Genomic DNA, 23,789 nt, shown 5'->3' with positions numbered 1-23,789 from the left:
AGGTGGATTGGCCACACTAAATTGCCCCTTAATTGGAAAAAAATAATTGGGAACTCTAAATTTATATATTTTTTAAAGTGACAAATGTCAATTGGATAATTTAGTGACATTAAAGTTTAATGAAATTCACAATGTGTGCACAGGTCCACAATACCATAGATGCTTCATTGACTGTACTCCTGCATGCTCTCTGTGTCTCCATCTAATAGATCCCAGCATGTGAGATGTTGGTGCCTAATGTACAGCAACACTGGATATCAAGAAACATTACAGTTTAAAAAGAAAAATATATTTTATCAGATAAATGTGAACTTGGTTCAGTTAGTACCACGCTTACTTCTATGAGAGAGGATTTTGAGTAGATGTACCATTTAACATAACCTTGCTACAGTATAGTACTGAGGAAGTGCTGCATTGTAAGAAATGCCACGTTTTGGATGAGAACTTAAACTGCAATTCCCTTTATTTATTCAAGTAAATGTACAAGATCCTATGGCATTACTCAAACAGAAGGGACTTCTCTTAATGTTTTGGGCAACATTCATGCTTTATCCACCACTTAAAAGAAACTGATTAGCTGGTTATTCATTTATTTACTGTTTATCGAGTCTTGCTGTGTACAAATTGTCTGTAGTGTTTTCAAACATAACATTTCAAAAGTAACCCATTGATTATAAAGCATTCCAACATGCCCTGAGTATGTGATAAGCTGCAATGTATAAAACTAAAGAGTTTAAAAATGACCATCTCAGTAAATTATTCATCTTTTAGCTGGAAAGCTATAAAACATGCATTGTTTCAAGTGAAGTACAAACCCGGTAAATCCTCAGTGAAAGTCTGAGCTACAACAAAACATGTTCTGTTAATCTTGCACCATCGTTGTCATCATCAGCTGTAATCATTATTACTGTTCCTCCTTCTTGTGATGTGAGCACAGTAAAAATGCTGTCAGCCAATGCATTGTGGTTATGAGTCTTGCATGTATCCGCAATCTCTTGCCAATCGTCCAGTGTACAGTAAATGTCATTCAGGATGACCTGTTCCAGAGCACCTAAGTATGTACATGATTATAATAATGGTTTAGTCTTAATCATTTTTCCACAACATTGATATCACTATTAAATTTACTACATTGTACCAGAAACAAGGAAATTAGGTGGAAATCTGGTCCTCGTTATTGTGGCCCTCAATTTCCTCGGTAGACAGAATTCATATCCATAGAAGGCCCCTGATGGCTTTCAAAAATTCTCTATACACAAAATCTATCTTCCTTAAAACTTCCACATTGCCCTTCAGGAAGTGATGCTTTTTCATTACTCTGATTTTCTATGACCTTCACTGGTTCTCTGTGCCAAAAGACTGAATTCAAACCACTTGTACTTATTTACCAATCCCTCTATGTCTGAGTTCCACTCTACACTGTACCTTCATCCAGCCTTACATTCAAAACTTTAGTCTATACTACTCAATATTTCATTAAAAAATCTGCTTCATGGTGGTGCTGCGGATTTCAGATTGTTCTTCATTTTAGCTTTTTTAATGCTTTTTCAAAAATTCTTTGTTTTTCTTTCTCGATATATTTTGATTAAAGTTAAAACTCTGTGATGCTGTAATTTTCTTTCTTTTATTGTTATAATTTATTTATACATAATTTTAATAAATGAGCAACGTACCAAAATGAATTTCTGTATCGACATTAAAGTGAATTGAAAAAAAAACTTTAACCTACTGTGCATCCCTCTCTCCTGGAATTCATCATAATGTCAGATCTTTGAGCTGTCTTGTTTCTATACTCATTATGCCTCATTCGAGCAAACTGTTAAATTTAGATTGGGTGTGGGCCATTATAGGCAGATCCATCACCACTCTCCCCATGCCAGCAGGGTATCAGAAGTTGCAAAAACCTTTCTTCCCCATTTGGAGTGGTTCCAATCAAAGCTCAAGAGATGAAAAAAATAATTCTGTCCATTTGAATCCTTGGAGGATGCCACTCCATCTTACAGGACAGAATGGCTCAAGCCTGCAGCTGCCACTGATGGGCTCCGGAAGGCACCAGAATCCTTCCATGGTTATGTGTGTGGAAGTCGGGATAGGATGTTTGGTCTTGAGCAATGGTAAACCTGGGAATATCAGGCCTAAGTGTTTGAATGTATAATTCCTGTAAGTGTCATACTCGGTTAATAAAGCTATAAAACGCAACAGCATTTTTGATTTTATAAATGGCATATAGAATAGAAGAATAAACAAGCAATTATAACTTTGCACAAAACACATTGGTTTTGGGAGCTCCATTATAGAAACATCAATGCTGTTCAATTTGACTCTGGATTCTGAAAATGGAAGGGGTTATGCCAGGCTGCCAGGGGGCAGTGTCAGTGCAGTGCTAGGGTACTGCTTGGACATGTCTCTCTCCCCCACGGGCTATACTTACTTGTGCACCCCCCGACGGATTCACTCCACCGGGTACCCCTTTTTAAAGACTTGTTGTAAACCTTGCTAACGTAACGGGGGATATCCCAATGTGGGGGAACATATGGTGGGATGCCCTTTAATTACGTTATAATTTACTTAAATGAGGTTCCCAACGTTTCTGGGCAGAAACCTCGTAATGTCACTGGCGGGGTGCGGGGAGAATCAGAAAATGAGATCTTGCCGGTGAGATTCCCGATTTACGATTCTCGATTTACGATTCTGATGATATTTTGCAGCCACGTCGCCATTTGCGTTTGCGGTGAACGAGGGCGCAAAATTGCGGCGACTTTCTCTCTGACTCAACACAGCACATTTGCTGCTGAAACTTTCATTCAAACCTTTGTCACCTTCAGACTCGACTAATCCAATGTTTTCCTCATCTGTCTCCGATCTTTCAACCACCACAAACTTAAGTTTTCCAAACTCTGTTGCTTTATCTTAATTCAGGCCAAGTCTGATTCATTCAAGATCCTGGGCGGGATTCTCCGTTGGCTGACGCCGAATCGGGAAACACGATTGGGCGGAGAATAGGTTCAGATGGCAAAATCGCAGCGGGTGCGATTTGTCACTTCGACAGCAGCGTCAATGTGGTCCTCACGGTAGCATGGTGGTTAGCATCAATGCTTCACAGCTCCAGGGTCCCAGGTTCGATTCCCGGCTGGGTCACTGTCTGCGTGGAGTCTGCACGTCCTCCCTGTGTGTGCGTGGGTTTCCTCCGGGTGCTCCGGTTTCCTCCCACAGTCCAAAGATGTGCGGGTTAGGTGGATTGGCCATGCTAAATTGCCCGTAGTGTAAGGTTAATGGGGGGATTGTTGGGTTATGGGTATACGGGTTACGTGGGTTTAAGTAGGGTGATCATTGTTCGGCACAACATCGAGGGCCGAAGGGCCTGTTCTGTGCTGTACTGTTCTAATTCTAATTCTAATTCTAACGCACGTACAGTAAACACCATTTGCATATCATTAGCAAGCCTGACTTAGTATTCTCCGAGGTCTCCGTGATTATCCTCCTCAGATGGGCTGAGTTCCCGATGAGATCCCGAGTTCACTTGTGCTTTTAAAAATCGTGAAATCAGCCTCATGGTTGAGGGAGAGAGAGAGGAAGGAGGTAGGACACAGAGAGGAGCAACTGTGGGCTGCTGGATCGGCATTGGCTGGGCCAGCTGGGGTGGGGGGGAGCCCTTCCAGGGCCGGGGGAGGGAGAGTGATGGAGGACAGGCCAAGTGGCCTGGGTGACCCCAGGAGACTGGGGCAGTGTCCAATCCCAGACTGCCATTACTGCGGCCTGCAAGGCAGCCATCTTGCTGCGCACCCACTGACCACCCACCATGGCCCCTGGTTCTGCAGATTGGCACCGATTATATGCCACTCCACCCTCTGCCATCCCCCCCCCCCCCCCCCCCACTCAGTCGCCATATGCCGGCGGCCCACTCAGGGTAATGCCCGCAGTAGCCCCTCTCGGGGCAGTGGGCAGGGGCCACATAGTATACCCCTGGCAAGGACAATGCCAGCCGACAGTAACCCTGGCATCAGGGACAGGCGCCAAGGCCAGAGGCCCCCACGTTGCCGGCCACCAACGGAACCATGAGTGCAGGGATGGGTGGGGGACATGCGGGGGTAGAACCTGCAGTGCCAATCAGGGCCACCATGTAGCCCGTTGGACCTGGTTGGGCAGGGAGGTATGCACCGTGCTAACATGTCGGCTTTTCCCTGATTCCCAGAAGTCAGCATTGTCAGCTTTGGCCATCTGTGCCCAGGCACGGCAAATGGCAGCAGCTGGCAGCCTCCTTCCCAGGCCGGGTGATGCACTATCAATTATGATGAGATGAGAGTAGAAGTAATCGAGGCTTTATTACACTGAGATGTGTGGCCTCCTACAGCAGCTAACAAAATGGCTGCTGTACGGAGAGCACACATATTTATACTCTGCCTACTGGGCGGAACCAGCAGGCAGGGATCTACCCCATACCTGTAGTACAGGGGCCTTACCGTAAAACCCATGTATACAGTACAATACATCAGTGGTGACTGCAGCTTCAACGATCGCTTGGGTCTCCTTTTCGACGGAGGAGTGCCGAATTTCAGAGGCCTGGAGGGTGCGGGAAAAGAATGCCACGAGCCTGCCTGCCTGGTTGAGGATGGCGGCCAGAGCGACGTCTGATGCATCGCTCTCGACTTGGAAGGGGAGCGTCTCATCGACTGCGTGCATCGCGGCCTTGGCGATGTCAGCCTTGATACGGTCGAAGGCCTGATGAGCCTCGGACGTCAGTGGGAAACGGTGGATTGAATGAGTAGGTGGGCCTTGTCCGCATAGTTTGGGACCCACTGGGCGTAATATTGAAAAGAACTCCAGGCTTCATTTGAGGGCCTTGGGACTGTAGGTGAGGGGAAGTTCCATGAGGGGGCTCATGCGATCAGGGTAGGGCCCTAGAACTCCGTTCTGAACCACATAGCCGAGGATGGCTAATCGGTTCGTGCTGAACGCACTTCTCCTTGTTGTAAGTGAGGTTGAGGAGAGTGGCGGTGTGGAGAAATTTGAAAAGGTTAGCGTTGTGGTCCTGCTGGTCATGGCTGCAGATGGTGACGTTGTCCAGGTACGGAAAAGTGGCCTGCAGTCCATACCGGTAAACCATTCGGTCCATCTCCCGTTGGAAGACCGAGACCCCGTTGGTGACGCCGAAGGGAACCAAAAGGAAATGGTAAAGGCGGCCGTCTGCTTCGAACGCAGTGTATGGGCGGTCCGCCTTACGGATGGGGAGCTGGTGGTAGGCTGATTTCAGGTCCACTGTCGAGAAGACCCGGTATTGTGCAATCTGATTGACCATATCAGATATGCGTGGGAGGGGATACGCGTCGAGCTGCGTATACCGGTTGATGCTCTGACTGTAGTCAACGACCATCCTGTTTTTCTCCCCGGTTTTCACCACTACCACTTGGGCTCTCCAGGGGCTGTTGCTGGCCTCGATAATACCTTCCCGCAGCAGTCGCTGGACCTCAGACCTGATGAAGGTCCTGTCCTGGGCGCTGTACCGTCTGCTCCTGGTGGCGACGAGTTTGCAACCCGGGGTTAAGTTTGCAAAAAGGGAAGGCGGGTCGACCTTAAGGGTCGCGAGGCCGCAAACAGTAAGGGGTGGTAAGGACCCACCAAATTTCAGGGTTAGTCTCTGGAGGTTGCACTGGAAGTCCAGGCCGATTAGCAAGGCAGCGCAGAGGTTGGGGAGGACGTAGAGGCGGAAGCCGCTGAACTCTATGCCCTCGACGGTGAGGGTGGCGATGCAGTACCCTCGGATCGCCACGGAGTGGGATCTGGAGACCAGGGAGATTCTCTGGTTAACGGGATGTACCGCGAGGGAGCAGTGCCTTACCGTATCAGGGTGGATGAAGCTCTCAGTGCTCCCGGAGTCCAGAAGGCAGGATATCTCGTGCTTGTCAACCTTCACCTTTGTCGAAGCGGTCGCGAGGTTGTGCGGTCGAGACTGGTCAATCATGACCGAGGCGAGACGCGGCTGGCCGTCGGCGTTTGCAGGCGATGAGCGGCCAGATGAGGTACTCAACGGGCAGGGGTCCTGAGGCGGGTAAGATGGCGCCGCCCACGGGCCGCACGTGTCCTGGGGAAGGCAAGATGGCGGCCCCCGCGGGTTGCATGTGTTGTGAGTAGAGCAAGATGGCGGCCGCACGTGGTCCGAGGAGGGGAAGATGGCGGTGCCCACTGGCCGCACGTGGTCCGAGGAGGGGAAGATGGCGGCGCCCACTGGCTGCACGTGGGGGATGCCAGGACAATAGCGGTGATTGAGCGGGCCAGGCACACTGCAGCGAAATGTCCCTTCTTGCCACAGGCCTTGCAGAGCGCGCTCCGCGCCGGGCAGCGCTGCCAGGGGTGTTTTGGCTGTCCGCAGGTTGGTTGGTTGGCTGGGGGCGGTCGCTGATGGGGTCCATGATGGGGTGGCCATCGGAAGGGTCCACGATGCATAGGGGGATGGGCCGCGGGGTCGGGGCATAGGTCTGTACGTTGCATGAGGCAACCATAAGTGAGAGCGCTAGTTTTTTGGTCGCCGTGAGGTCAAGCGTGGCCCCTTCTAAGAGGCGCTGGCGGATGTAGTCAGACTCTATGCCCATAACGAACGAGTCTCTCATCAGCAGGTTTGAATGTTCAGTGGCCGAAACAGCCTCTCGCAGGAAATGCCAGAAATCTTCCACAGACTCAATAAGAAGTTGGCGCCGTGTGGATAGGAGATGCCTGGCGTAGATTTTGTTGGTCCGCTGAGCGTAATTCTCCTGGAGTAGCGCCATGGCTTCTGTGTAGGTTGGCGCGTCCTGGACGAGGGGAAAACGTTGGAGGTCAGCCGCGTGTACAGAATCTGGAGTTTCTGTGCTTCTGGGATTGGGTCTGGCGCAGACCTGATGTATGCTTCAAAACAGGCTAGCCAATATTCAAAGTCTTTTTTGGTGTTCTCTGCTTGAGGATACAGCTACTGGCGATCCAGCTTGATGCGGAGGTCCATCTCTGAAAAATCTCTGTGTAATAAATTGATGAACTATCAATTACGATGAGACGAGAGTAGAATGTAATCGAGGCTTTATTACACAAAGATGTGTGGCCTCCTACAGCAGCTGACAAAATGGCTGCTGTATGGAGAGCACACATATTTATACTCCGCCTACTGGGCGGAGCCAGCAGGCAGGGATCTAACCCCGTACCTGTAGTACAGGGGCCTTATCGTAAAACCCATATATACAGTACAATCCATCAGTGGCGACTACCACACTGGGGTACAGGGTCATCCTCCTCTCCTCCATGGCATCCAAGAGGGACTTGAGTTCTGTGTCCGCAAACCTTGGTGCCACTCACCTTGCTGCCATTTTGTTGGCTGGGATGGTGTGTATGGGGAGTGAAGTGTGTATATGCGGCTGCAGCTTGTCAGCCTTCTGAGTGTCAATCACGAAACCGGCGAATCTGGCACCATGCCGGTGCTAGCCCCTTAGCAGTAGCAGAATAGGTCCTGGTGTGGCTGTCGGGAATGTCCACGAATTCTGTGTTGGCGTCAACACTTAGGGTTGGGTTCTCCGAACGCTGATGCCAAAATCGCATTCAGCGATCGGCCGTTTTTACGCTGGAATCCTGCGGACATAGCCACAGAATCAGAGAATCCAGCACTTAGTCTCAGAAATGGAGAATCCCGCCCCCTGTGTTTGTTGACATGTGCTGGCCCCTGTCCCAGCAACAGATAAATTTTAAAATCCACATCCTTTGTGGTCTTCTAACCTGGCTTCTTGTGCACCTCCCATTTCCATTTCATCACCACTGACGGCCAAGTATCCAGCCATTTATCTCCAAGGCTGTGGAATTCCCTCCCTAAATGTCTCTCTTTTCAAGACATTCCCTATCACCTCTCACTTTGTTGAAGCTTTGTGTAAGTTGTCCCATTATCTTTTTTCTCAGTGTCAATTTCTGTTTCGTGAAATGCCTTGGTATGTTTTAATATGTTAAATGAGTTAAATGAATGTGCTTACCTTGACCAGAATCACAGACTTCCTTCAGAAGATGAAATCCAACTTCCTTGGGATCATTTGATATCAGCCACAATATTGCAGTCCCGGTGGAGAGAACTGCTGGATTTCCATTCCAGCCATGGGTCAGACACTGAATAAGCTCTGTACTTGGGCACTTGCTCAACAAGAATAAATAATCATCTTGGAGAAAAACAATCCAAAAACAAGACATTACAAAGGGTCAACACAAGGCAGACTGGTAGCACATCAAACTAGAGATTGGACCAACATGCAAAAGAATATATCAAGGAATACGCCATTGGCTGAGATGAATTTCAACCCCTGATTATTTTGCAACAGAAACTTCTGCAACTTTTATAGGAAGAATACATAAAACCTTTGAAGCAGAGGAAAATTCAGGGATACGGGAGAACAGATGATTAGTTTTGATTTGCTCTCGGTACAAGTTGGCACAGAGGCAAAAGGTTGAATTGTCTTCTTCTCAGCTGTAAACAAAAATGGCTCTAATAGTGTGGCAAGAGATCAAATTCACGTTCCTCAAATCACTGTAGTTCAAAATCCCTTACAAGGAACATGAGGTAAGTTTGGATTTCTGAGGAACTTGGGTCGAGAATCTGTACTAGGATTCTATCCATTTATATGGGCTGTTTAAATTCTAGTGGTGAGAAGTGGGGTGGGAAATAGCCATGGGCAGATCTTTCACCCATGTCCTTAATCTGAAGGGGAGAGAGTTCCTGCACTTCTCCAGTAAATTCAACCTTGCACATAAGCCCTACTGTGAGTTATACTGAACTTGTATAAAGGACCCAAACTCCACCCAAAAAGGAAATTGAATGCAAAGGGGATCCATTCTCTTTCCAGTGACAACAACTTGTTATAGTGAGAGCAAAATTTTTGAAGAGATTTATTTTGGGCACTTCCTTGAACCTGCTCTCCATGAATGGAGCAATATGGTAGCAGTAGAATCTGCGCAGAGTGAATACACATGGAACGGTAAGTTGGATGCAACAGTTCTGGTTTATTCTCTATACACAATAACTCCCCACTTCCCAAAGGATCTCCCTCTCGACCTGCACCCAGGCCGGGGTTTCTATTCTATGAGGGCTCCCCTCGTTAAAGGGGAAGCCCCGTCCCATTACCAGGGAATTTAAAATTCCGTGGAGGGAACTGGGTCCATACCCCGTGACCACCGTGGGGGTCATAACAGTGGCATTCCACCATTCCGGTTGGTGGTATGATGTGGGCACCACTGATGCGTCTTTGCAGGCACACGAAAGCCACATTCCTGGGATTTGGGGTGCAGTGCCCAGCTTGGAGAAAAAGTGGATTGTGGTTACACTCAGCTGGCAAAAATGTGGTGGAGTAAATCCTTAGCAATTTCAGGGCTTGACTTCCAGTTTGAGTCAGGTTGTTTGGATGGGGATGGAAAGGGAATACAAAAATCAGACAATTCTCCATAGGGGGGGGAAGAATAATTCACCCTAAAATTCCTCCTAATGACAATTATGCAGCAAATTTACAGAGCACAGGTAGAAAACCGGGGAAGCATTGACTGTCATAACTGGTCAAACAAATGAAATATTTGTAATATTTTGTTGAAAACACTATTCTCAGGTCCAAACCCTACAAGGCTGACCTCCTGTAGCTGCCACGATGCACCTGCCAGGGACCTCTGGTGCTAATTTCAGTGAGATTCATTCACTTAAAAGACATTGGTAGCCCTTGGACCACCATTAATGCCTCTGTACCTACCCACCAGAAGAGGCTGTAAATCCTGGCAGTGTGAACCAAGCTGGACTTCCGGTGGTGGCCATGGAGTTAGCAGTCGCACATTTGGTGGCTCCGCTCAAGGTAGTATTTTTTGGTCTTTTCCTCGTCCGAAGGGTGAAGTATTTGACGGCAAGAGTTGCAGTGTACCTGTGGAAGGTTTTACTCCTCTGGTGTGGCTGGTGGAGGGATCCACGAATTATGAGTGGAGCAAGAAGAAAAGAGCTGCTGGACCAGGAGAGTCTTTGTGGTGTGCCACAGGATAAGATGGTGGAGGGCAAGGGAGCTGCCCTGCCCGCCCAGTGGTCAATGGGACAGCTGACAAGAGTTCCTAAATGGAAGGTTCTATCAGCAGAGGAAGGAGGCCCTGGAAGACCTAGCCACGTGGTGGAACCGATTAAGTTGGGATCGAGAGAATGGAGCAGGGGCAGCATGGTGGCGCAGTGGTTAGCATTGTTGCCCCACGGCACTGCGATCCCAGTTTGATCCCGGCTCTGAGTTACTGACTGTGTGGGGTTTGCACACTCTCCCAGCGTTTGCATGGGTTTCGCTCCCAACCCAAAGATGTGCAGGGTAGGTGGTTTGGACACGCTAAATTGCCCCTTAATTAGAAAAAAATGAATTGGGTATACTAAATTTAAAAAGAGAGTGGAGCAGAGGCTAGAGTCCCAGGGCCGGGCGATTCAGAAAGTAGAGGAGGCAATGGTGGAGCATGAGGAGCATTTGACCTCATTGATGGCCAAGGTGGGGGTGATGCGGAGACTCAAAAGAGGCTGAAGGAGAAGGTGGAGGATCTGGAGAATCGCTCCAGAAGACAAAACCTGAGGATTATGGGGATGCCTGAAGGCATTGAAAGTGCGGAGGCTGGCACGTATGTGGTCAAAATGTTGGAGGGGTTGATTGTGAAGGGGACCTTTGGCCAACCCCTGGAGGTTGGCCAAGCGCGCAAGGTGCTGATGTGGAGGCCGCAGGTGGGAGAGCCGCCAAGGGCGATGGTGGTGTGGTTACATTGCTTACTGGATAAGTAGAAGATCTTCTAAAGGGTGAGGCAGACAAAGAGGTGCCCCTGGGAAGGGAATGAGCTGCAGGACCCGGAGAAGAACTGGTGAAGAGGAGAGCGGGTTTAACCAGGTCGAGGCTGCCCTCTTTAAAAGGGGGTGAAATTCGGGCTGCTGCACCCGGCCCGCCTCTGGGTGACTTTCCAGAAGCGTGAGTACTATTTTGGCATGCCAGAAGAGGTAATGGAGTTCATGAGAGACAATGGACTGGGGAGAGAGTGAGGACATGGAACTTTGGAGGAGTTTGATTGTGCGCTTGTTTCTTGAAAACCTTTCTCGCTGAAGAGTTTTTGATGGCGGGGTTTCTGGAGGTCAGGCTTTGCGTGGGGGAAACATTGAGGGTAAGTGCACCTTTTGTTGCTCATTAGGGGGGCATGGATGGGGAGGGGAATTAGGGGGACAGGGAAGTTGGAGGCCTCGGGTGGGGGCCACCATATTACCTAGGCGGGCTAGTTAACAGCAGTGAGGTGGGAAGTTGCCAGGAGGAAGGCGGGTTGGGGGGGGGGGGGGGGGGGGGGGGGGGGGGTTGATGCTGATATTTTAAGTGTGGGGGAGAGAGGAGAGTGTTGCTGACAAGGGTGTGGCCGCATGTCGTCTGTCACCCGGAGCAGGTGGCGCAGTTTGAAAAGGATCGATGACGGTGGACATCCGAGAGTGGACCTGGAGGGTCGCGTGACATGGGCCAGGGATTGGCCCAAAAAGGGATATGGGTGATTGGCAGGTGAGGGGGTGGGGAGCAGCCCGACAAGGCTGGTCACGTGGAATGTAAGGGGGCTGAATGGGCCGGTCAAACGGTCATGTGTGTTCACTGAGCAGTCTGAAAGTGTATGCGGCCTTCCTGCAGGAGATGTGCTTAAAGATAGGGGGCCAGACAAGGTTGAGGAAAGGATGGGCGGGGCAGGTGTTCCACTGGATATGAAGATGAGGGGGGTGGTGGCATTGGTGAATAGGCAGGTGGCATTCGAGGTACTATTGTGACAAACTTAGGAGGGACTTTGTGATGGTGAGTGGGAAGCTGGAGGGGTTGCCGGTGGTCCTGGTAAATGTTTATGCTCCAAATTAGGATGATGTAGATTTCATGAGGTGGGTGCTAGGCAAGATTCCTGATTTGGACTTGCACCAGTTGATCAGGGGGGTGGGATTTTAATACGGTTATAGAACCGAGCTTGAATCGGTCGAGCCTGAGGTAACCAAGGTACCCTCCAGCCCCATATGCTGCCTCCACTGCCCCCACACCCTGGAGAAGGTCAAGTTCATCCTGAGGGGGTCGGGCGAGGGATTCACTCAGAGGTGGAAGCAGTTTATTTACTTCTTTAAAGAGGAAAGGGTCAGCAAAAGGGGGTGGAATGGAGGGGTGGTAAGGAGGTTAAAATGGGGAAGGCAGGATGGGAGATGGCAGCTGTATTAGGGGAGCAGGGAGGGGAGTGGGGTTTGAAACAAAAGGGAGAATGCTGGAAAATCTCAGCAAGTCTGGCAGCATCTGTAGGGAGAGAAAAGAGCTAACGTTTCGAGTCCGATAACTCTTTGTCAAAGCTAACAGACAAAGTGGGAAATATTTATACTGTGGAGTGAGAATGAAAGATGAGTGCTAGCTACAGAAACCCAGGGAAACCGGGTGCTAATGGCCACAGAAACCAAGGGGAAAGAATGCTAATGGCAGTCCCCAGAGAGAACAAAAGATGTGAAAGGTCAAACAGCTGGGAAACATCAGAGGATGAACTTTAGGTGCTGGGGGAGGGGAAGGGACAAGCAAAGAGGATAAAGGTGCAGGAAAGGTGGATAAGATTGGGGGGGGGGGGAATAAAATGTATATTACGAAAGAAAGAATTGGTAAAAGACAGGTAAAATGAAATGAAAACAAATGGGTCGCGGTGGGGCTGATCATCTGAAGTTGTTGAATTCGATGTTGAGGCCGGAAGGCTGTAGCATGCCTAACCGGAAGATGAGATGTTGTTCCTCCAGTTTATGTTGCAAACTGTGGGGTTTGGTTGTTTCAAGAAAGATTGTACTCCATAACGCATGTCTGGTTCCCCAGGTTAGTCCTGCAACATCACTGAAACAGCCAAGATATATATTTCCATTTGGTATACTGGAAATTAAAGTTTTTTTGCTTTCTATCATGGGATGTGAGCATTGCTGGGAAGGCCAGAATTTGTTGGTCATCCTGGTTGTCTTTGAGAAGGTGATGGTGAGTCAACTTCTTTAACCACAGTAGTCCATCTGATGCAGAAGGTCTCCCCCACCCCCTCGCCCACAATATGTTTCCCCCCGCTATATGGGTGGCACAGTGGCACAGTGCACAGCACTGCCGCCTCACAGCGCCAGGGAGCCGGTTTCAATTCCAGCCTTGGATGAATGTGTGGAGTTTGCACATTCTCGCTATTACTGTGCCACTGTGCCGCCCTTATAGACAGCGTATAGTGACATATAAGGATTATTAACAATGTTTCTTCATTCTCTTGCACAACCTGGTGGCGGGGAGCGGTGGTGGTGGTGTGGGGGTGGGGGGGTAGAAGGACAGAGGTAGACCAAAGTGAGAAAGGAGTGGGTGGAAGAACAGAACGGGCAGAGGGTAGGGGAAGCTGCCACCCCAATGGCAAGCATGGAAGTAAGAGTGGGGAGGGGGCCGCGGCGCAGCTCCCGAAAGGGAGGGAGTGCTGGGGCAGAATGGGGAAACAAAACAACAAATCAGGGGGAGGGGGAAGAAAGGTAAAGGAGGGAAGGGATTAGGGGGATGGGGAAGGGGAAGGGGGATGGTAAGGCCAGATGGGTTTGGGGGGATTAGTGATTAGGTGGGGACAGAGGGGTAGAATGCTGGTTACAACAGGTGCACATGGAGGCGGCCAGAACAAGAAGACAAAGGTGATTCACAAACAAAGGGAAACCACAGCGTTAAAGGGTTTGATAAGTACGGCTGACCCTGCAGGAGTGGGGGAACAGAAAGCCCCCTTCAGAACATTCACCCTGAACGTCAGGGGACTCAACGGCCTGGTGAAAAGATCCAGAGTCGTCGCCATCTAAAACGCCTGAGGACCGACATAGTCTTCCACCAGGAGACACACTTGAGAGAAAAGGACCGACTGTGAGTAAGCCAGAGCTGGATAGGACAGACCTACCAAGTGTGCTTCGGTACGAGAGAGAGGGGAGTGGCCATACTGTTTAGTAAAAGGACGACCTTTACAGCGACGAATGCGGTGATGGACCCGAGGGGGAGGTTATGTAATGGTCAGCGGTGTCCTGGAAGCGACACCAGTGGTGCTTGTGAATATATATGCCCCTAACTGAGATAACACAGACTTCATCAAAAAGACCATGACTCCCACCAACTCATCATGAGGGAGACTTCAACTGTGTACAGGATTCAAGGAAGGAGAAATCCAGCTCCAAATCAGGGAAGCAATCGGTGATGGCAAGGAAACTAAACCTCTTTATGGAGCAGATAGGGGGAATGGATGAATGGAGATTCAGCCAGCTGAGGGAAAAGGAGTTCGCCTTCGTCTCCCAAATCCACAAAGTATACTCCCGCATCGACTTCTTTGTAGTGGGTAAATTGGTGCTTCAAGGGGTGATGGGGCGGAATACTTTGCAATAGTAATCTCCAACCACATACCACCAGCACACTACGTGGATGTGAGGTTGAGAAGGGAACGAGTTCCTGTATATGCAAATAAGCAACGTTTCCCATCCACCAGGACACTCCCTACCGGACAGACTTTTAACCTCGGGCGAGCTAGAGGATGATAACTGCTGACATGTACGGATGATTACCGGAGGAGATATGGTCACTGCTGGACGAGACATGAGAGAAGTGGGAAGAAGCGCTAGGCATAGAAATAAGGGGAGGACTCTGGATCAAAGCACTACATAGGGCAAACCCCACCTCCTCATACACAGAGCTGAACTTAAGGCAGCTAAGGTAGTGCACAGCACACACTTGATCTGAACATGCATGAGCGGGTTCTTCCCAGTGGAGGTAAAATGTGAACGGTGCCAGGAAGGCCCAGCCAACCACACCCAACTGTTCTGGGCCTGCCCCAAACTTATCGGGTACTGGACCGCCTTTTTCGGAACCATGCCCAAGGTTGTGGGGGTGGGGCCACGCCTACTAGTGGCGGTCTTCGGGGTATCAGAGCAGCCAGAACTCTTTACGAGGAGAGGGGGGGACGCTCTAGCCTTTGCCTCCCTGATCATCCGTCGGAGACTCCTGCCTGGCTGGAGATCAGCAGCGCCATCCAAGGCCACAGACTGGCTCTCCGGCTTAGCAAAATTCCTTAAATTGGAAAAAGTAAAATTCTCCATTCGAGGCCAGCATGGTAGCAAAGTGGGCGTCACGGTAGCACAGCGGTTAGCATAATTGCTTCACAGCTTCAGAGTCCCAGGTTTTATTCCCGGCTTGGTCACTGTCTCCCCGTGTCTGCATACATTTCCTCCGGGTGCTCTGGTTTCCTCCCACAGTCCAAAAATGTGAAAGTTAGGTGGATTGCCCATGCTAAATTTCCCTTAGTGTCCAAAAAGGGTAGGTGGGGTTACTGGGTTACGGGGATAGGATGGCGATGTGGGCTTAAGTAGCGTGCTCTTTCCAAGGGCCGGTGCAGACTCAATGGGCCGAATGGCCTCCTTCTACACTGTAAATTCTACGATTCTATGATTGGAGGAAGGCTTCCACAATACGTGGAAGCAAGTCACCTGTTCCAAGACCTGTATGTGACCAGCAAGGGATGGGTTGGGGAAGGAGGACCGTGACTGAAACAGATAATGCAAATTTTGAAAAATCAACCTTAAACTGTCCCTTCCCCGACTGACTCTAGTGAGCAGCTTTAAAGCACCAAATGGGCGCGCGTGATTGACACCAATTAAATGCAAAGATATTAATTTATAACATTGACATTTATGAGGAATTTCAGTAGACTATGGGCGCGATTTAATGGGACAGAGACAGAGTCCTGTTTTGGGCATATTTAGGGTGGTGTTACTCGGCGCCTGCAGCATCAAGAATGACACCGTGTTTTAACAGCGCTTTGCTGTTTTTTTGGCCTCAGCGATGAACACGGTGCCGAGGCCGCACTTACAATAATTTCCTGCACTGACGGGACAGCTCAGTGCAGGAAGAGTATTCACGGATCGGCCAATCTTTTAACCTCTCTCAGCCACGCCAACCCAGCCTCCAATCCCTCTCCCATTCTACCCAATTTACCATTTCCTCGAGGCCCCCTCAGCCCACTTCTTAAGGACAAGGCATTCCTGGGGCAGATCCCTGGCAGGGGCAACCTGGCCCCTGGGCACCTTGGAACTGCCAGCCAGGGTTCCTGGGTGGCAGTACCAAGGTGCCCAGGTGTCAGTGGGAGTGTGAGGGTACCATCCTGCCCAGAGCCCGACTGCCCAGGGGCCTCAAATGGCCTGGGAGACCACCCCCAAGGTGCCGTTACATCTGGTCCATGTTTGTGTTGACCAGTACTAAACAGCGCCATGGTGAGGTCTCACAGGCGAAGCCGTTAGTTCCGGGGCCCCAGGAGAATCCGGCGCAGAAATATTTAAAGGAGCCTAATGGCTCGCTAGGCGAGATCCAGATTGTGATCATAGAATCATAGAATTTACAGTGCAGAAGGAGGCCATTCGGCCCATCGAGTCTGCACGGCCCTTGGAAAGGGCACCCTACCTAATCCCACACCTCCACTCTATCCCCATAACCCAGTAACCCCACCTAAACTTTTCTGAACACAAAGCGACAATGTTTGCATGGCCAATCTACCTAACCTGCATATCTTTGGACTGTGGGAGGAAACTGGAGCACCCGGTGGAAACCCACACAGACACGGGGAGAATGTGCAGACTCCGCACAGACAGCAACCCAAGCTAGAATCGAACCTGGGACCGGCATTGTATAGCAACAGTGCTAACCACTGTGCTACCATGCCGCCCATGATGTTTCGTGAGGCTCTGTTAAATCTCGCAAAGCGTTTTGGGAGTTGCAAATCTCACGAAAGGTCTCTCGCGAGATTCAATGGCCTCGTCGCGTCACCAAGTTGGGCGCGACAAGGCCATTGAATCAAGCCCTACATTTCCTCCTTCAGCTCAGGAATAAAGAGAGGAATTTTGTATTGGTGAATCTGTCAACATAGGTTGCATTCAGAAAGAGGTTTCCATCTAACCTCTCAGTTCAATTTTAATTACAGTTACCAGAATATAACTAAATCACTTCTCAAATGCTTACCCAAGCTGAACTTTTTGGTTTCATGAATATATGCCATTGCCCTAGAAAGCTGCCCAGACTTGCACATACAGAGAGCAGCTTTCTTGTACACGTCACATTTATTGTAGACAATCTGAGCCAGGACCATGCATGTGTCTTTACTCCGCAGTTCAAAATCTCCATAATTGTAAATTGCCTCTCCCAGTGTTTCAGAACATGTTAGTCTAGAGATGACAAGAGAATGAAAACGTTTTACCAAAGAATCAAAAGGATTTTAAATAAAGGAACAAAAAATACAGACAAGTTGTTGGATGTAAAATGAGTCATTAATTAAGAATATTAGCAGTTAAAATTCAATTTCAATGGCATGCACTAAAAGGAGTAGCAGATCAGCCACCTACTGTACAACCTGCCTTATTTTCCTTTCCATTGACTTCCGTGGAAAAGAAAATCAGCTGTGGTGTATAATTGGGAGCCAATCGGTTTATTCACTTATTTTGCACTACCCTCCCAAAATTGAGTCTCATCCCCTTATTTTTGAATATTGTGTGGACTACTTAACCAGTGTGCATCATCTTTGAGAGGGTGCATTTCAGAACCCTTACAGTGCAGAAGGAAGCCATTTGGTCGTTCATGTCTGCACCGACCCTCTGAAAGCGCACCCACCCCCAGGCCCACTCCATCGCCCTATCTCTGTAACCCCACCTAATCTGCACATCTTTGGACTCTAAAGGACAATTTTTTTGCATGGCCAATCCACAGAACCGGCACATCTTTGGACTGTGGGAGGAAACCAGAGCATCTGAAGGGAACCCACACAGACATGGGGAGAATGAGCAAACTCTACACAGAGACCCAAAGCTGGAATTGAACCATGGTCCCTGGTGCTGTGAGGCAGCAGTAACCACTGTGCCACCGTACCGCCCATTGTTTTGCGAGATCAACGTGTTTTCTAGCTTCATGGTCCTGTATGTTTATGACATAGGGTACTGGTCCCGTCCTGGCAACAACTCTCCAGGTACCCATTCTGGTCCTCCACCAAAGTTCCGCACACACTAAATCTTCTGTTTGAAATAATCTGTCCTGCTTGGCTGTATCATGGTGGCCTTTCTGTGAGAATTGCCTAGCCTCCAATCTTCCCAACAAATTTGGAAAAATGAGGTCACGTCGGGTCCTGGTACGTCTGCCCAGTGACCCCAGTGATGGTATGCAGGGTTGTATTGTACGAGAGCAAGAGGTCTGCTAAATGAAGCAGTGGTGTCCGATTAGCTTATGTTTTTTCATTGACCCTTTGAAAGTTTGGACGCTCTTTCAACCAACCCATTTGTGCTGGATGGTAGGGGCCTGTCCTTATGTACTGAATCCCATTGGACTTAGTGAAGAGTTGAACTCTTCAGCTGTGAAGGCAGCACTGTTGTCTGAAATGATCACCTCGGGTAGGCCATGAATGGCAAAGATTTGGCGCAGCTTGGTGGCCACCGCAGTGGTTGAATGCATAAGCTGAACATCCAGCCACTTCAAGTGAGCATCTATCGCAATCAAAAACATCACACCCAAAAAGGAGCCCGCAAAGACGGTGTGGAGCCTAATTCACAGATGCCTCAGCCACTCCCAAGGGTGCAAACCTGCTACAGGCTGAGGGTTGTGTTGAGTCTGGCATTGTTCGCATTGGTTGACTATATTTTCAATATCTTTGTCAATATCTGGCCACCAAACTTAACTCCTGGCCAGTATCTTCATCTTGGACTGGCCAGGATGACTGCTGTACATTTCCTGGTGAAGAGTTTGCCGCCCTGGCGAAGAGTCTGCAACTCCACAGGAGAACCCTATCCTCACAAGTGATTTTGTCCTTGTGTTGCATAAAGGGCCTAATTTGATCTGACTTCTCAAAATGTCAGCCTGTGAGAACCAGCCTTTTAATACTTGACAATACAAGGTCTCTGTTGGTCCACGTGTTAATGTGGCCAGATAAAATAGGTACAGTGTCATGAAAATTCAGAGCCAGGATGATCTCTTGTAGAGTGGGAGGCTTGGATATTGTGTGTGGCAGTGGAAGCCTGCTCAAAGTATCCGCGTTTGATATCTGGGTACCTGGTCTATGCTGAAAGGTATACAAATGTGCGGCCAAGAACAGTGCCCATCTTTGCACTCGAACTAATGCTATTGGCGGGACAGGTTTATCTTCATGGAAAATGGCAAATAATGGTTTATGGTTCAAGACGATGGTGAAGTTCCGGCAATAAACATATAGATGAAATTTTTACGGCATAAATGGCCGCCAGACTTTCTTGTTGATCTGGGAATGTTTCCTCTCAGAATCTGACAGTATTCTGGGTGCAAAGGCGGCAGGCTTTTCCACATCATCTTCCATTCTGTGCAAGAGTACCATATCGATGCCATAGATGATGCATCACACGTGACTACAAACGGTTTATCTGGGTTGAAATGGACCAGCAAGGCAGACGCCTGCAAGGCCTGTTTGACCTGACTGAAAGACTTCCCCTGGGAATCTTTCCACGTGGTGTTTCTTCAGCAGCTGATGCCGGGGTAGACAGTTTAGATAAAAAGCGGCCATAATAATTGACCATCCCTAAAAAGGACTTCAATTCCAACTAATTCCTTGGTTCAGGTACCTCTTTTATTGCCTTTATCTTACCTTTGAGGAGGTGCTATCCCTTCACATCAACTCTGAAACCTAAATACGTGACCTCATCAACCTGAAACATGCATTTCTCTCGTAAGTCAGGGTGGATCGGGAATGTAATGGTCCCTCACTAGTTGCACCAATTGATCAAAGGACTTTGATGGGCCGCAAACAGTGAGTAATATTACTTTTGGTTTATCTTCTGCCGTGATTTCATCGGCAGCGTAAAATAATATTGAAGACTTTCAACCTCCACATCAAACGGATTAATTTTCCTGAATAGTGGCATTGCTATTTGACTGGCAATCTTTTACTTTTTCAGGACTCTGAGATGTCACTTGCATGCCCCCCCCCCCCCCCCCCCCCCCCCCCCCCGTTCCAATTTTCAACAAGTTTTCTTTGACTGGATTGATTTATTCTCGTTGCCAATGTTGTATTGCATGTGTCATGTGCAAGTACCTTTAAGAAATGGATGTTTATAGAATAGCTGTAGTGGGTGTACCTTTAAGAAATGGGTATTTGTCAGATAGCTGCAGTGATGTCAGTGAGTGGGTGGAGCTGGGCTGTCTGTCTTTCACTTTCATTTTTGAGCAGGCAGCTACAGTGTGTATTAGTTTCATTTTGAAAGGTGGATAGCTGCAGGCAAAGCAAACCGCTGTATAAGAATCTCTCTCTGCAATCTAAAGACTGTCTCCAGATCAATTGAGGATTTCAAAGTGATAACTTGTGTCAGTAGTGAATGTAAGCCTGATCTCCGTGTTAAAAAGGGTCTTTTATCTTATGGACGTTGTCAGGAAAGATTAAGGGTTACTTATAGAATATTGTATCTGTGGGGATGATTGGTGTTGATAGTTGTTAAGATGTTTACTGTGGTTTTATAAAGTGTTAACTGGTTTCATAAATAAACATTGTTTTAATTTAAAAGTACTTTAACTCTGTTGCACCACACCTGTAAAGTAGGCCCGTGTGTTCCCCATAACCACAACCTATTAAAGTTATGGGTCAGGTGAACTCCATGATACACTTTGGGGTTCTCTAAACCCGGTCCATCACACATGACAAGCAACAAAGCGCTGTTAAGTCACAACGGTGATTTATTTAACGAAGAAGAACTTTATAGATGCAACAGTACAACTACTACACAGATCTAGCCCCCTCAACTCCCAAGCATACTCTGACCAAGCCCCAAGAGCCAGGGCCGGGCCTAAACACCTGATAGGCTAACATTCGCGGGCTCCATCCCCATAGGCTTCGGGTCGGTCACGTAGCCTGCGAAGGATCGCCACTTAAAAGGGCCACACTACCAGAGGATGCAAGTCATGAATTGCTCCAATGTGTGAGTATGCACACAAGCTACTGGCTGCCAGATGTATTTAATGATGAGCAACACTCAGAATTGAGGCCCTTAAGTGGACAATTAATGCCCAATTAAGAGCTTCATCCGTGGGCAGCACGGTGGCCTAGTGGTTAGCACAACCGCCTCACGGCGCTGAGGTCCCAGATTCGATCCCGGCTCTGGGTCACTGTCCATGTGGAGTTTGCACATTCTCCCCGTGTCTGCGTGGGTTTCGCCCCCACAACCCAAAAATGTGCAGAGTAGGTGGATTGGCCACGCTAAATTGCCCCTTAATTGGAAAAAAGAATTGGGTAATCTAAATTTATAAAAAAAAAATAAAAAAAAATAAAAAAAAGAGCTTCATCCGTTGCCACTCCAATATTAAAGGCAACTGGAGACGCCTGCATCAACTGTGTAGCCCAGCAAGTTGAACCCTGTGGGCTGCTCATCAGTGAAACAGGGGGTAAGGTGGAAGAGGTGTCTTCTTTCTGGGCCCTGAGGCTCTTCCATAGTTTTTGAATTCGCAACAAATTCCAATCAAATGCAAGAAGGAATTATTACATTGAATGGGTTTTTCCCTGAAAAGAAGAAAGGCAGCAAAAAGCAAACCAAAAGGCTAAAGAAACACTCATTCACACTCTAAAGCATGGGATACATACATTTGGCAATTATTTAATTTCTGAAGATCAAGCAGTCAGTTTTGAATGTGCTTATTTTAAATAGGCACACAGCAATGACAGTTTCAGTTGCAGTCAGTGGAAATGTGAAAGAGGCCAGTACTGCCCTAATTAGCATATTTTTGTGACCTACTGAACTCCAGGAAACACACTGACTTCTCACTGATCGCATGATCATAAAATCAGCTTCCAGTAGTGATTTTCATTCCATAATATGCAAACATTTATTTTGCACTGATCTATGCTGTAATACTTAGGACAGGATTTTCCAAAATGCCCCCGCCACATGTTTTTAAGCGTCGGAGGCGGCCCGCCAGCAGGATCTCCCAATCCTGCCACTGCTGACGGGATTTCCCAGGGACAGCACACATCGTTGCTGGGAAATCCATGCGCTGGCGTGAACAGCCGGTAAATCCCACCCTCAAAGGTGCTGGTTTAGCACAGGGCTAAATCGCTGGCTTTGAAAGGAGACCAAGGCAGGCCAGCAGCACGGTTCAATTCCCATACCAGCCTCCCCGAACAGGCGCTGGAATGTGGCGGCTAGGGGCTTTTCACAGTAACTTCATTGGAAGTCTACTTGTGACAATAAGCGATTTTCATTTCATTTTTATTTCATTTCACTGTTATGCGATGTAATGCTGGATATTATTTATATGATGTTAATATTCAGAAATAAAAGGATAAAAAGATTGATAAGTAGTTAATTAATAGTACTAATTTTTCTTAAATTGCTACTTCCCATTATTTTAATTGTTATTTTCCATACTTTTACCTGCTTTTGCTTTACCAAATAAGTTTACTCAATCCCCTTGCCTGGCAGATTCTTACATGCATCAAAATTCCAATTGCTAATCTAAAATAGTTCTCTCCATTACTATATTCACATTGGCCTTTATTGCCCTTTCATTTTAATATGAAATAAGTATAAGCTTCATGATTGATAAAACCAAAACAGAAAAGACATTCTCAGTTTAATATTGCTATATTTTCAGCCCTCAGGCCAATAATTTCCTAATTGGTTCCTGTAGATTTTATATTCTATATTCTTTCCAAACTCATTGCATTTTTAAAAAATTCATTCATGGGATGTGAGTGTCGCAAGCTGTGCCAGCATTTATTGCCCATCCCCAATTGCCCTTGAAGATTTCCTTCCTTAAAGGACATTAGTGAACCAGTTAGTTATTTATGACAATCGACTGTTGCTTTGCTGACAGAGGAGGTATCAATTTCAGGGTACCAATTGAGGGTTGGGGGCGGCAGCTCCCTGTGGGGGCCCTCGAGGAAGCGAAGGGCACGGGCTCGAGGTTGGCCAAGAAAGCGCGATGGCTAGTCGGCAGGGGGGGGTTAGCCCTCCGTCCAGGCTGAATGTGAGGGGTTTGAATGGGCCGGTCAAAAGAGCGCGCGTGTTCGCGCATCTAAAGGGGTTAAAGGCAGACGTAGCAATGCTTCAGGAGACACATTTAAAACTCGCAGATTACACTAGATTGAGAAAGGGATGGGTAGCCAGGTGTTCCATTCAGGGCTGGATTCGAATCATAATTTCGGACCATGCCCCGCACTGAGTGGACCTGCGGCTTAGTGAGGAGAGAGGGCAGCGCCCACTATGGAGACTGGATGTGGGGCTGCTGGCGGAGGAAGAGGTTTGCGGGCGGATTAGCAGGAACATCTAGGATTACCTGGAAACAAACGATACAGGTGAGGTAGCAGCGGTAACGGTCTCGGAGGCTCTGATATCAGTTGTCAGAGGGGAACTCATCTCAATTCGATCCCATAGGGAAAAGAGAAAAAGAGCCGAGAGGGAGAGACTAGTGGAGGAGATACTCCGAGTGGACAGGAGATATGCGGAGGCCCCCGAGGCGGGGCTACTGAGGGAGCGGCGGAGTCTGCAGGTGGAGTTTGAACTGCTGACCACAGGGAAAGCGGTAGCACGGCTGAGGAAGGCAAGGGGGGCAGTCTATGAGTACAGGGAGAAAGTGAGTAGAATGCTGGCACACCAACTGCGAAAGAGGGAGGCGGCCAGGGAAATTGGGGGAGTAAAGAATAAGGAGGATAACACGGTCTTGGATCGGGGGGGGGGGGGGGGGGGGGGGGGGGTTTGGTGAATGGAGTCTTTAAGGAGTTCTATAGTAAGCTAT

General features: G+C 48.3%; 1 protein-coding gene across 3 annotated transcripts in view; it reads right to left on the bottom strand.

Annotated features, from left to right (window-relative positions):
• Positions 1-431: 431 nt before the first annotated feature.
• LOC119972701 (clathrin heavy chain linker domain-containing protein 1-like) overlaps positions 432-23,789 on the bottom strand; it is a 132,504-nt gene continuing 109,146 nt past the window's right edge. For 2 of the 3 annotated variants that reach the window (XM_038809828.1, XM_038809849.1), the window contains 3 exons: positions 17,019-17,221; positions 7,983-8,162; positions 432-1,051 (listed from right to left, as the gene is read on the bottom strand). In XM_038809828.1, coding sequence (XP_038665756.1) covers positions 843-1,051; positions 7,983-8,162; positions 17,019-17,221 — 592 coding nt within the window. In that variant the 3' untranslated portion in view covers positions 432-842. Of the gene's footprint in view, positions 1,052-6,233; positions 6,987-7,982; positions 8,163-17,018; positions 17,222-23,789 lie in introns of those variants that run through there. The other variant, XM_038809839.1, reaches the window with a different exon arrangement.

Source organism: Scyliorhinus canicula, chromosome 1 (assembly GCF_902713615.1).
Source record: "Scyliorhinus canicula chromosome 1, sScyCan1.1, whole genome shotgun sequence".
Lineage (NCBI taxonomy): Eukaryota > Metazoa > Chordata > Chondrichthyes > Carcharhiniformes > Scyliorhinidae > Scyliorhinus > Scyliorhinus canicula.
Note: the sequence above shows the minus strand (reverse complement) of the source record. Positions and strands in the feature narration are given on the sequence as shown.